Below are 13735 nucleotides of genomic sequence, written 5' to 3'. Positions count from 1 at the left end.
AAATGTAGAGATCTTAAAAAAATAACTTGTTTTGATCTTTCTTTCTTTCTTGCAGACTACTCTGGTAATGATGCAAGTCCACCATCTTCGGTCAATTCCCTCCAACCTCATGTAATTGGTACACAGAGTTCACCAGGCCCAAAGCGTCCTGGCAATACTTTGAGAAAATGGCTAACAAGCCCTGTGAGGCGGCTTAGCAGTGGAAAAGCTGATGGCCATGTGAAAAAATTGGCCCATAAACACAAAAAAAGTAGAGATGTGCGCAAAAACACTGATTCTAGTTACCAAAAGGACTCTGACGACAGTGCTGCAACACCACAGGATGAGACAGTTGATGAGGTCAGTAACTGGTGGTGATTATTTCCGCTTTCATTGTATAATGAAAATTATGTTGCCTTTATTATTTGAATTTGTACATACAGCTTATGTGGTAATATTCAATCACAGAAGTTTTTTATAATGGCATTGCAGGATGTGTTTACTTCTTTTTTTTTTTTTTAGTTTTATTTTTTTTTTGCGGTGTATACTTTTATGCTTTGGAAATATTTTTTTTCATGGTGCCATGGAAAGTATTTATGAAAAATATATCATAATTATTCAGCACAGGACTGGTATTCATAGACAATGGGGTGGATGTACTATAAGCACTGTGCACTTTGCAAGTGCAGTTGCACTAATTATCCCCAAAGCTTAGTAAATGTGGCAAAGCTCTGCTTATCTCTTATCATGCAACATGTGCAAGCAACAATAGTTTTTTTTATTTACCTTATTTGGTATTCTTTACAAAGTTAAGTGTTACTATATTTACTAAGCTCTGGGTAAAATGAATGCAACTGCACTTGGAAAGATGAGGTAAGAGGAAAAAAAAGACAATTTTTGCTTGTACATGTTGCATGATGGAAATAAGCAGAGCTTTGCCACATTTACATTCTGGGGAAAATGAGTGAAACTGCACTTGCAAAGTTCACAGTCTATGTACCTTTAGTAAATCCACCCCAGTGTGTTATATGCTGCTATCTTCAGGTGTATGGACACTGGCAAAAACTTTTGATGGGGCTTACCGCTAGAACATATCCATATAATCCTGCCAACACAGTGAGGCTCCAGATTTAGCTAGTGTCCTTCTCTTAGGCTTAGGAGACCTGTTCTCCTCCAGAGAATATTTATTTTAAGCCTTTGATTTTTTTTTTTCTGAATTCTATCATCGTCTGACTTTTTTAGCACTTTCCAAATCAGTCACCTTCAGTGTGTATAGCTCAGGGACTGTACCCTGGACCCCACTGTTCGGGTCCTGTCTGTAATGTTTGCTTCAGATACTGAATCACACATTAGCTGCTCACCTTGGTGTGATGTTAGCTGCTGGGTGCTATGGGTCCAGGGATGTGGTCCATTTCTGTGGTTTCCAGATCCTGAAGACTCATTCAGGGATATGCCCATTGGGATGTGCAAAGCCTGAACCTTACTAAGGCAAAACAGGGTTCCCCTGTTTATTGACTCTGGTTCCTGGCTTTAAACAACACTATGCACAGGACATAGCGCAATGTTGGTGGTCACTTTATTGTGATAACCATCTCCAACACTTCTCAGTGAAGACTTTTAAAAATTGCCATTTTTTTCCCTCCTTGACGTAGTCTCAGAAGAACGATCTAACTGTGTTAACCCTCTCAAATTGTGTTTCCACTTGGCTGTTTCTCCAAATTTTACCCATGGATTTTTTTTTTGCCAGAAAGGAGAACTCAAGGTGCCTCTACTTTCTCCCCTGACAAGAAGTAGCCTACAGTTTGCATTGTTCACTGCAGGTGTGCTCGATATGATACCATGTGTAAATTAAGTTCAAAATTGAATATTAACCCCCCCCCTCCAGTGTTTAATTTTCATTGTACTACCCAATTAGCAAGGCTTTGCCTAATAAAAATCTGAAAGAGGGGGAGTGGCTTGCGGCACTTGGAGTAGGATATGTTGAAGATCTGCTCTTCCGAAAATCCTGAATAGGATCCTTCTTCCTCCTCTATCCTGGACTTTACTTGCTGCTCCGGAACCACGCTGCCCTTCACACACCTGCGGCGATTTCTCCTTCGCAGCATGTCTAAAAGAGGCATGGACAACCCCATGTGGCCCGACCATGTGGCCCAAGATGGCAGCTGCGTGCCTCACTCGGCCAAATAGGCCGCACAATAGTTGTTTGCAAAGAACTCTGCTGAGGAGACTGCTCAATCGATCCCCCTGCCTGTGGACCCTGCTTTGGATCTCCCTGCAGGGGAAGACAGTAGCCCAGCGTGGCCAGAGGACCCGGCAGAAGCTTGCATGTGGGACACAGTGAGTACGCCTCCTTTCCCTGGTATTGAATTCCCTGCCCCTGACACCCAGGATCCTGAACCTACACTGAGACAAATATTTGCAGCAGTCACTTCCTGCAATACCAACCTGACAACTGAAATTAAAGGGGTGAAACTAGAACTAACGCTGGTCCGACAGGATATGTAAAAACTTAGACAGAGGGGAAAAATCCTGCTACATTTATTGAGCATTGGCCTGTGAAGGCCTTTGGTAGGGAGGTGTTCTCTCCCATGTTCACGCTAGAACGGGCTCATCGCGTCCCTGATAGGCCTCCGTGCACTGGAGAACCTCCAAGACCATTCCTATTTAAATTCCTTAACACCAAAGACCGGGACACTGCTTTATACCAAGCTAGAACCAGAGGGGATGTCATGAAGATAGATAATACTCGCATGTCCTTCTATCCTGATTTCTCTGCTGACCTACAGCACAAACGGCAAATTTCACAGAAGTTAAAAAGCAACTGTGTTTTTTTTTTTTTTTTTTTTTTTTTTTATTATTCTTTATGTAGAAATGGCATACAGTGATACAGAGACCTCAGTATCATTGTAAAAACTATAGTGCAACTCCACAAGCCAGTCTACGTAAACACACTTCACAATAAAGCAGATAATATAACATATAATCATAGACTAGACATTGGGCTTTGAGGTCAAGGAGGTATCCGCATCCCGCACAATTTTGTTGGTTTACACCGAATTATTCTAGATGAAGAGAGTGGTGAATGTGACCCTAGGGCTAAGTAGCAAAAAACGCCAGAGAAGAAAGGGTTAAGGAGAGGGGGGGGGGGGAGGAGGAGTCGTCCTCCAGTCTCTCCGTCAGTGTCTGGGGAAGCCGTCTCATGTGTCTCCGCAACCAAGAAAGTTAGATCATCAACTCAGCATGTTCCTCCGAGTAAGAAAACTCGCGCCAAAAAAACTATTTCTTGAGGTATTTCTCTCTGAGGCCCATATCTGTGGCCACCAAGTCCTCCATTTTGTTGATTTCAGCTATTCTTTTCAACCAGACAGCCACTCCTGGTGGCTGTGTCCGCTTCCAGAATAGAGGGATGCAACTTTTGGCCGCTGGGAGCAAGAGAGGTAGGATGGATCTCCGGGGATCAGAGTCAGTTCCCTATTGGTGAACTTTTGAACAATGCGGTTTACCTTGGTCCAATAGGGGACCAAAAGACGGCGGGACCAGAATATGTGGAGGAGGGAACCGGTTCCTCCCCACATCTCCAGCACAAATCAGAGCTCTGAGGGAACACTGCGGCATTTTGATGTCGGCTTTGTTGTACCCTGTCCGACTGCAAGTGGCTGCAAATAATGAAACCCACTTCTTTGACACCCCCAATGTGGCCTCGGAGTGGTTCTATTATGTGGAACATACCCATAGAAGACCAGCAACTACCCGAATGACGTACTTTTGTGATCTTCCCTTGTGTGCATTGAAAGCAAGCAGGTTCTCTGTTCTCTGAGAGGTTTTTTCTACTTTATCAAGGCGGTGAAAATATGAAATCATTCTAAGGTTTGACTTGTTTGTATGTTCTTTTTCTTGTTTATTGGTGAAAACTCCAAGTCCCATCGGATCACTAGGTGACATGTGACGAAGGGTTCCCTTCCTGCACCTGTCCTGCGTGGACACTCTGGTTATGTTTCCCCATCAGTTTCCTTGGGGACTGAAAGTTTGTGTTCTTTTACAGTTTTATTTTATTTTTGTTTCTCCCATTGGGACTCAAGATGATGTGCAGTGGATCTCCCACTGGATATTTAGAGCACTGTGCATACCAACCTTTTACAGATGACTGCCTTCCCCTTTAGTGTCCGGACTCTCTGCTAGCCCTGCTTCCCGTTCCCTAGTGCCGCTCTAACACTTGTGGTACTCTGGCGGCCTCCTGGGACTTTTCAGGTTTATACAGTATATACTACTGCTTGTGTAAACTGGTTAAACATGTTTGTTTTTTTTAGGCTACGGCCTAACGGGCATTTTTACTTTCCTGGATATGTCGATAACGATTGCATATAACTTTATTTCCTGGAATGTCAGGGGGTTGAGCGATGGAATGAAGCATGTTGCAATATTCTCTGTCCTGCAGGCATATAGGACTGCAATAGTGTGTTTACGGGAAACGCACCTTCAAAATGACACCATACCTCTATTGAAATCCCGGGCCTATCAGACAGTTTCACTCCACGCACACTGCCTACTCCAGGGGAGTTAGCATGCTAATTTTTAATGATGTTCCCTTTCAACTATTGCCATCCCACATAGATGATCAGGAAAGATATTTTTTTTTACTGTGTAAGCTGGCTGAAATGTTAGTGGGGACGGAAAGTATTCAGACCCCCTTAAATGTTTCATTCTTTGTTATATTGTAGCCATTTGCTAAAATCATTTAAGCCGCATTCATCCTAACCTCGATTGCAACCAGTCGTCCTGTCCCTGCAGCTGAAAAACACCCTCACAGCATGATGCTGCCACCACCATGCTTCACTGTTGGGACTGTATTGGACAGGTGATGAGCAGTGCCTGGTTTTCTCCACACATACCGCTTAGAATTAAGGCCAAAAAGTTCTATCTTGGTCTCATCAGACCAAAGAATCTTATTTCTCACCATCTTGGAGTCCTTCAGGTGTTTTTTTAGCAAACTCCATGCGGGCTTTCCTGTGTCTTGCACTGAGGAGAGGCTTCCGTCAGGCCACTCTGCCATAAAGCCCCGACTGGTGGAAGGCTGCAGTGATGGTTGACTTTTTACAGCTTTCTCCCATCTCCCGACTGCATCTCTGGAGCTCAGCCACAATGATCTTTGGGTTCTTCTTAACCTTTCTTACCAAGGCTCTTCTCCCCCAATAGCTCAGTTTGGCCGGACGGCCAGCTCTAGGAAGGGTTCTGGTCGTCCCAAACATCTTCCATTTAAGGATTATGGAGGCCACTGTGCTCTTAGGAACCTTAAGTGCAGCAAAAATTATTTTGTAACCTTGGCCAGATCTGTGCCTTGCCACAATTCTGTCTCTGAGCTCTTCAGGCAGTTCCTTTTGACCTCATGATTCTCATTTGCTCTGACATGCACTGTGCGCTGTAAGGTCTTATATAGACAGGTGTGTGGCTTTCCTAATCAAGTCCAATCAGTATAATCAAACACAGCTGGACTCAAATGAAGGTGTAGAACCATCTCGAGGATGATCAGAAGAAATGGAGAGCACCTGAGTTAAATATATGAGTGTCACAGCAAAGGGTCTGAATACTTAGAACCATGTGATATTTCAGTTTTTCTTTTTTAATAAATCTGCAAAAATGTCAACAATTCTGTGTTTTTCTGTCAATATGGGGTGCTGTGTGTACATTAATGAGGAAAAAAAAAATGAACCTAAATGATTTTAGCAAATGGCTACAATATAACAAAGAGTGAAAAATTTAAGGGGGTCTGAATACTTTCCGTCCCCACTGTATGTATAGTGGCAAACATATGTGTCCCTCCTCATTTTTCTCCGGACAGTATTAAATGTCTAGCTCGATTTATAGCCCCACACACTAATATGCCCATTTGGGTCCTGGGAGATTTTAATAATCTCATGGATAGGACTCTAGACAAATGTATTCCTCCAGGTGGTCAGTCCCCTGGTCCTGGTGGTCCCACTCACTTTGCTAGGTTGATTTTGGAGGTTGGCCTAAAGGGGTGTATGGAGGGACAGATATCCTGCCAAACTGCTACACAAAGAGGATGTCTCGTATTGATCTACGTTTGTGCAATTCCCTAGCACAGCTAAGGGTTTCCCAGATTGATAATGCTCCACGTAGTGTCTCGGACCACTTGCTCCTACGGGTTTTGATTACATCTCCTGGAAACCATGGTGTGAGACTATTGAAGGTAAACCCCTTCTGGCTCCAGCTTTTCCGTGCTGATGACCCTATTCCTATGGCCATTTAAACTTTCATGCAAAACAATAGGGGTGCGGTGAGGGTGGTTTGGGACGCTCTAAAGGCTTGCCTTCAAGGCCTTATTATAGGGCAAATATCTAACATTAAGACTGCCACCAAGGAATGGGAAACTTTTGTACTTAAGGGGGTAAAGAGGGCACAACTTTATTGTGGATCCCTCACCTTCTTCTGAACGAAGTTGGCTGGAAGCGCAAAAACTGTACCGACAGGTCATATTTACTGCTGCGGAAAATAAACATTTTTTTCATGCAGCAGCGTTACTTCGACGAAGGGGAAAACACAGGACATATCCTGGTCACAGCAAGGCTTATCCAATATAGACGCTATTCAAGGCCCCATGGGAGAGCGGGTTCAAAATTTGACTTGAATATCTTCTTTAGCGACTACTTTAGGGAGGTTTATTCTTTCAAGGTGACCCAGACGGAGGAGGCGCTGCTGCACTTTCTGGGCTGCTGCTCTCTCCCGTCACTGACCGCCGATGGTTGTAAAATCCTAAAAGCTCCCATAACATTAGAGGAACTAACTGAAGCTGTAGCAGGCATGGCCAATAGCAAATCTTCAGGTACAGACAGACTCCCAGCGGAGATATACAAGGTATAGTGAGCCTCTCTTGCCTTTATTATTAGAGACCGTAAATGATGCTGCTAGGCCTGGCTGTTTGCCATACTCTGACTGAAGCTGTTATAGTACTGTTCTCCAAGCCGAGTAAGGATCCACTGCTGCCTGATTCTTATCGACCAATCTCCTTTATAAATATTGTCTCTAGCTGCTAGTACTCGCCACAAGATTGGCAAAGGTGGTGTCAGGTTTAACTCATTTAGATCAGTCAGGGTTCATACCGGCTAGGTCGACTGCATTGTACATGCGACGATTGTTTTTGAACATACAGCTGCCAGTTGATTACCCAGGTAATAGGGCGGTATTCTCCCTTGATGCTGCCAAAATATTCAACAGCGTTTAGTGGAGATACCTGTGGGGTGTTCTAGATAAATTTGAACTGTGGGAGACCTTTATCAAATGAACTCAACTACTTTATTTGGCCCCTAATGCAAGACTTTGGATTAATGGGACCCTCTCTGATCCCTTCCCTCTGTATAGAGGCACTAGACAGGCTTGCCACCTTTTACCATTGCTTTTTGCCCTGGCGCTGGAACCTCTGGTGCCCAGGGTGAGAGCATGACCTGATATAATAAAGTTTTGACGTGCTGCGAGGGAAGATAAGCTATCTCTTTATGCTGATGATACCTTAGTCTACCTAGGAGATACTGCTGGCTCTCTAGAGTCAGTTATGCATCTCATTGAACAGTTTGAGCAGTTATCTGGATTTGCTATTAACTAGCATAAATCCTCCCTCTTATTGTTAGACCCTCTGACGGCACAGTCAGAGGGTACAGTCATTTGAGTACAGTCATTTGAATACTTGTGTATAATGTGACGGACTATGTAAAGGACTATATAGTTACATACTTGCATAGCTCCAAAGACATGCTGGTAGGTTAATTGGCTTCTGTCCAAAATTGGCCCTGGTATATGGGTGTGATTTGGGGACCTTGGATTTTGGGCTCCTGGAGGGTAGGGACTGATGTGAGTGTGTGATGTATGTGTGGAGCGCTGCGTAAATTGACAGCACTATATGGGTACCTTAAATAAATAATAATAGATGAGCATCTTAATGAGACACATTGTACACGGATAGGGACCATTGTAGACACGCGCACTCACTCAGGTTGAACTGGATGGACTGGTGTGTCTATTCAACCTTACTATCTAACTATGTAATGTCAAGGGCTATATAACTTTAAATCTCAAACCACTTTTACAAAAATTCAAAACAAAACTTAATAGCTGGTGCAAATTGCCTCTCTGTTATGGGTAGGGCCAAACTAATTAAAATGGTCTGGGCTCCCCAACTGCTATATGTCATCCATAATGCCCCAGTGTGGATACCACGGCACTAGTTTCATCGAGTAGACTCACTGTTACAAGCATTATTATGGAAATCTGGAGTGGCCAGGATTAAACTGACTACTCTACAATATCCTAAGGACCAGGGTGGACTGGCCATACCGCATGCCCTTACATTCTTTCTAGCTGCCCAATTGCAACACCTAACTGGGTGGGATACAACAACTATGCTGGATCCCTCTAGAACTCTGTTGATCTATTCACTGGCAGACTACTCTGCTATGGCTCAGTTAGAACAGGGTCCCCCCGGATATGGCACCACACTGCCCCACGGTACAGCTGATTCTGAAACTCTGGACAGAATTGAAAAATAGACTTGGGATAGAGGGCTTTATGGATAATACTCCCATCTGGAACAATCAATCATACTCTGAACTAAATAAACTTCCCAATCATGGGGTGTGGGAGTCAGGTACACAGATGCATAATGGTCCAACACTGAAATCTGTTGATCAACTGAGGGAGGAGTTTCCCCTATTATACAACCGCTACTACATGTTCTTACAACTATGCCATGCTATAGGAGCACAGGGTAGGTGTTCAGTGACACGCTTAGAGAACTCAGATTTTCTCCATTATATATTCACTGCCCTAGATAAAAAGGGACTTATCTCTTGCATTTATATCTGCCTACATACCTATATTCAGGCGCCTGACCTACTACCCTGTAGAGAAAAATGGGAGACAGATATAGGTCCCATAGATGGTGACAGGTGGGATTAGATATTGACAGCAAGTCCATTGGTGTCTGTATCAGCTGCCCAAAAATTGACACATTTGTTCATTCTTCATCGTTCCTACAGGACTCCACTACAGTTATATACAGTAAGTAGAAGAGACTCCCTTCTTTACCCAAAATGCCAGCTTCATCAGGGAACTTTGATACATATGTTGTGGCGATACCCCAAGCTTGTGCGGAATTGGCAGGAGGTGCTGGGAATTCTCAACCATATTTATCACACACAACTACAACTTGATCCACTCACTTGCTTACTTGGTGGATTAGAGGAGGACTTGTATACCCCTGCTACATGCATAGCAATACTGAGGCTCTTGTACCTAGCTAGGAAACTGATTGCAAGATATTGGATCTCTCCTCAAGTCCCCACATCCCATCAATGTATTCAAGAAGTTAATAAGGTTCTTATTAGGGAAAGAACACATATCAGCACAGGAAAGCACAGAGTAAATTCACAAAAATATGGCGGGAGTGGCTGGAGTCTCCTGGGGTCGCTCCTCCACAGCTTGTTCTTGACAGGCTATTGGTGGCGTAATAGATAGTAGTAGGATATGTCACTGTGCCGTATAGAGGCCTGCAGAGGGCAAATAGAGAGTGAGGTGTGGTATATTGGGAATGGCATATGATTGGCATATCTGTTTTGTTAGACCAGGAGGAAGGTGCACATCACTTGTGTGGCTCATTTAGGTTGATTGTTTGTTTTAGTTTATTTTCTGTTTACTTGTACACGACCTCTCCTTGGTTGTTACTGGAGATATTTTGGCCAGTATAATGCACAGGTTTGGGGACAGATCTTATGTACATCGGTATGTAAAACTTTTTGTGTATTTTCTACCTGTGCTGAATGTAACCCGAATGTCTGTGCCTACGTTTGTTTCTTTAACAAAAAAAAAAAATATATATATATATATATATATATATATATATATCTGAAAGATCTGAAGTTTAACCTAAGAATAAATGATTAGTCTGGATTTTATATTTGCCAAAACTACCTGCCAAAAGGGACCCGTATATCTAATGGAGATTGTATAATCAGATTGTATGGTAAGAGGAACTCAACTGTATCTGAGCACAACAAACTGAAACCACGATTTAATTTATTTTTAATATTGAAGGCAAGCTCATCCATCCATCCATGTCTCCATGCTTTATTTTACTAAGAAATCCCATGGAAAAACACACCCTAGCATTGCTAGCCACAGCCATCTTTAGTTAGAGCAGATGATTCCTGTAGCATTTACTTCCTGGTATTCATCTGCTCTTAGCTCAGACATGCAGGCAGGAGGGTTTGCTTAGCTGAGAAAACCCCTTCTCTCCTCCTCCAGATTAAAGAAAAAAAATGCCCATGTAGACTCCTGGGATGTATGACATTGTTTTGGCCTAGGCCAGAAACCAGGAAGCAACTGAAGAAATTGAAAAAAAACTAGGTAAAAATTGTAGAAATTAATTCTAATTTAAAAAAAAAGGGAATACTTTTTTCCTCCATACATGTTGTTAAATCAATGCATTTGTGTTGTATAAATGTTTATTACATATTTAAGAAATGTAAATTTTTCAAATGTGATATTCATGATGTACAATTAGGGTAACAATTCTAATGACTGTACATTCTATACATGTAAGTATCTACTCTTGACTCAAACCATGTTTAACATATTTGTTGTAGCGCGTGCGAAACGAAGGACTTAGTAGTGGCACTCTTTCTAAATCATCATCATCAGGCATGCAAAGCTGTGGAGAAGAAGAGAGCGAAGAAGGGCCTGATGCTGTCCCACTGCCACCACCTATGGCTATTCAGCAGCACAGCCTCCTCCAAGCTGATTCACAAGATGACAAGGTACTTAAAAAAAAAAAAAATTGGGATCTTTTCAACAAATGAACGATGTCCTCGTATGTTATTAAAACAGTTACGTTTCAAAAACATTTCACCTGACCATTGCTTGATCTTGTTTATCTTTCTGGATTGGAGAGCATGCATTTTTGATTCCTGTACCTTACCACCACACAAATGTTTTCAAAAGAAGCAATTGTTTTGTAATATTGTGGTTCATTGCTCATCTCCACATCCATACTGTTTCAGAAGAAAAGCCAAAACAAAAATATTGGATTTTGTTCTGTTTTTTTTTTCTTTTTTTTTTTCTTTTATGTATTAGAAGGTATCAGACTAGGCTATTTTTCTCTAGGAAGAAATTGGTTGAATAAAGATTTGGACTTTATAGGCACACGCATAGATTTATGTAAAAAAGTGATATATTTTTAATCGGATAAAGTTAAAAACAATGTATATAAGCACATATTAAAAAACATATAAATGATTGACTTCAAACTCTCATACGATACACTCTCCTCTCCTCCTATGATACAGAAAATTGATCGAGTATATAAATGTACAATCGTTAGAGAGTGAAATAATAATATATATCCAGGATTATTTTATATGTTTAGGTGGTGGAGGTGTGATGGAGGATCGCTCTACATCAGGGGTCTCGAACTGGCGGCCCTCCAGCTGTTGTGAAACTACAAGTCCCATGAGACATTGCAAGGCTGACAGTTACAAGTATGACTCCCACAGGCAGAGGCATGATGGGACTTGTAGTTTTGCAACAGCTGGAGGGCCACCAGTTTGAGACCCCTGCTCTACATGTTATGTGCGTTGATGCGCTTCTCCAGGAGCTAGATTATCGAATATATACCGTATTTATCGGCGTATAACACGCACTTTTTTCCCCTTAAAATCAGGGGTAAATCTTGGGTGCGTGTTATACGCCGATCCCCACTGTCTGTATGCCAAAAAAAAAAGAGCGCCGCCAAAAAAAAACGAGCGCCACTGAAAAAGGCAGAGCGCCGCCAAAAAAGACCGAGCCGATTGCTCAGCTCCGCTTGCAGTCATGCCGTCCCGCCTCCCTGCTGTCTCTGAGAGGATGAGGAGCGAATGCTGCCGAAAAAGACCGAGCCGTGTGCTCGGCTCTGCTCGCAGTCCCGCCCAGCTCCTATGATGGATATAACACTCTGTCCAATGGCGGGACTGCGAGCCGAGCCGAGTACACAGTACACTCGGCTCGGTCTTTTTTGGCAGCGCTCGCTCCTCATCCTCTGAGACAGCAGGGAGGCGGGGCGGCGTGAGGAGCCGAGTACTCAGGCTCTGTCGGCGGCAAATTTAAACAAATGCTGCACACAGCACTGGGCAAGGCTGCATATTACAATGGGCAAGGCTGCATTTGGCATGTCATTTTTTTTTTTTTTGAGGGGGGGCGGATACCCTCTTTTTAGAGGCATCCAGCTCCCACTTCCTCCTGGGGCTCTGCGGCACTGGAAGGAAGTTCACCTCTCCCCCTCCCTCCCTGTAATCTTCTGGGACATGTCACAGGTCCTAATAGATTGCCCAGCCAATCACAGTGCACAGCGTGGCTCGTGCATGTGTAGTGCGTAGCTAGCTGTGAAGCCACAGCTGGGCACCCACAGTTAAAATGCTGGGGCCGCTGAGAGGAGGGGGAGAGGAGCGGGCTTCGTTCGCCGGCATCGCTGGACCGTGGGACAGGTGAGTGTCTGATTTATTAAAAGTCAGCAGCTACACTTTTTGTACTTTTAAATGGGTGAAACTCCGCTTTAAGTTCATAAGCTTTATCAATCTTCTTTGTGCAAATTCATATTTTCATTGTGCATAAAATAAGTGCCAACTGCTGAAATAGTCAGTGCAATCCGTGCTCCCCTCCTGTGTACCCACTAGGTGTTATCCTATATCCAAAGGCTGGTGGTGACGTCATTTCTGGCCAGTGAGACGCAAGTCGATGTGTACTTCCAGTTTTAAGCTTTACAGTGTGATTTTAATATGTGAGTGGATATTTTCCGTTTTTGGTTTTATAAACAGAATTACGCTATATCCCTCTTCTCTTCTGCCATGTATTACTATTTTTATGTGCACACCCTGAGGATAACCAGAGTTACAACCATGAGGACAACAAAGCCCAGCCATCCTTACGCCATAGGTGAGAAAGCAGGGCCGATCCCAGACGGGGTGTGCGGGGTGCAGTGCACCCGGGCGCCTGAGAGGTGGGGGCGCTGAAGTGCCAGAGTGCTCCCTTCCCTCCTCCTCCTCTTGTTTGTGTCCGGCGGCGCCTCTCCAGTGTTCTAAGAAGAAAGGTGCCTCTGTGTTAACTGCTCAAGCCCCTCCCTCCTCCTGTCAGAGAAGGAGCACAGCCAGCCGGCCCGGAGATGAGAATGGAGGCAGAGCGGCTGGTCTCTGAATGGCTCTGTTCTCCACCCGGGCAGCGCGGCTGCACACTGTCCTCTCCTCTCCATCTGCCGCCTGGGTGTTTTTATGTACCGTACCCTAATGGAGGGGGGGTCTGTACTAATGGAGGGGGGTCTGTCCTGGGGGGTCGTTACTAATGGGGGGGTCTGTCCTGGGGGGTCGTTACTAATATGGAGGGGGGTCTGTCCTGGTGGGGTCTGTACTAATGGAGGGGGGGGGTCTGTCTTGGAGGGTCTGTACTAATGGAGGGGGGTCTGTCTTGGGGCCGTCTGTACTAATGGCGGGGGGGGGTCTGTCTTGGGGCGGTCTGTACTAATGGGGGGCAGTCTGTCCTGGGGGTCTGTATGAATGGGGGGGTCTGTATGAATGGGGGGGTCTGTATGAATGGGGGGGTCTGTATAAATGGGGGGGTCTGTACTAATGAGGGGTGGTTTGTCCTGTGGGGGTCTGTACTAATGGAGGGGCGGTCTGTCCTGGGGGGTCATTACTAATGAAGGGAGGGTCTGTACTAATCGAGG

General features: G+C 44.1%; 1 protein-coding gene across 1 annotated transcript in view; it reads left to right on the top strand.

The window, feature by feature from the left end:
* Positions 1–13735, top strand: part of TRIO (trio Rho guanine nucleotide exchange factor) — a gene marked incomplete in the record, with an annotated part of 1361655 nt that overhangs the window by 955340 nt on the left and 392580 nt on the right. The window contains 2 exon segments of the mRNA XM_073630705.1: positions 56–339; positions 10632–10801. Of these exon segments, the coding sequence (XP_073486806.1) occupies positions 56–339; positions 10632–10801 (454 nt within the window).

Source organism: Aquarana catesbeiana, linkage group LG05 (assembly GCF_042186555.1).
Source record: "Aquarana catesbeiana isolate 2022-GZ linkage group LG05, ASM4218655v1, whole genome shotgun sequence".
Classification (NCBI taxonomy): Eukaryota; Metazoa; Chordata; class Amphibia; order Anura; family Ranidae; genus Aquarana; species Aquarana catesbeiana.
Note: the sequence above shows the minus strand (reverse complement) of the source record. Positions and strands in the feature narration are given on the sequence as shown.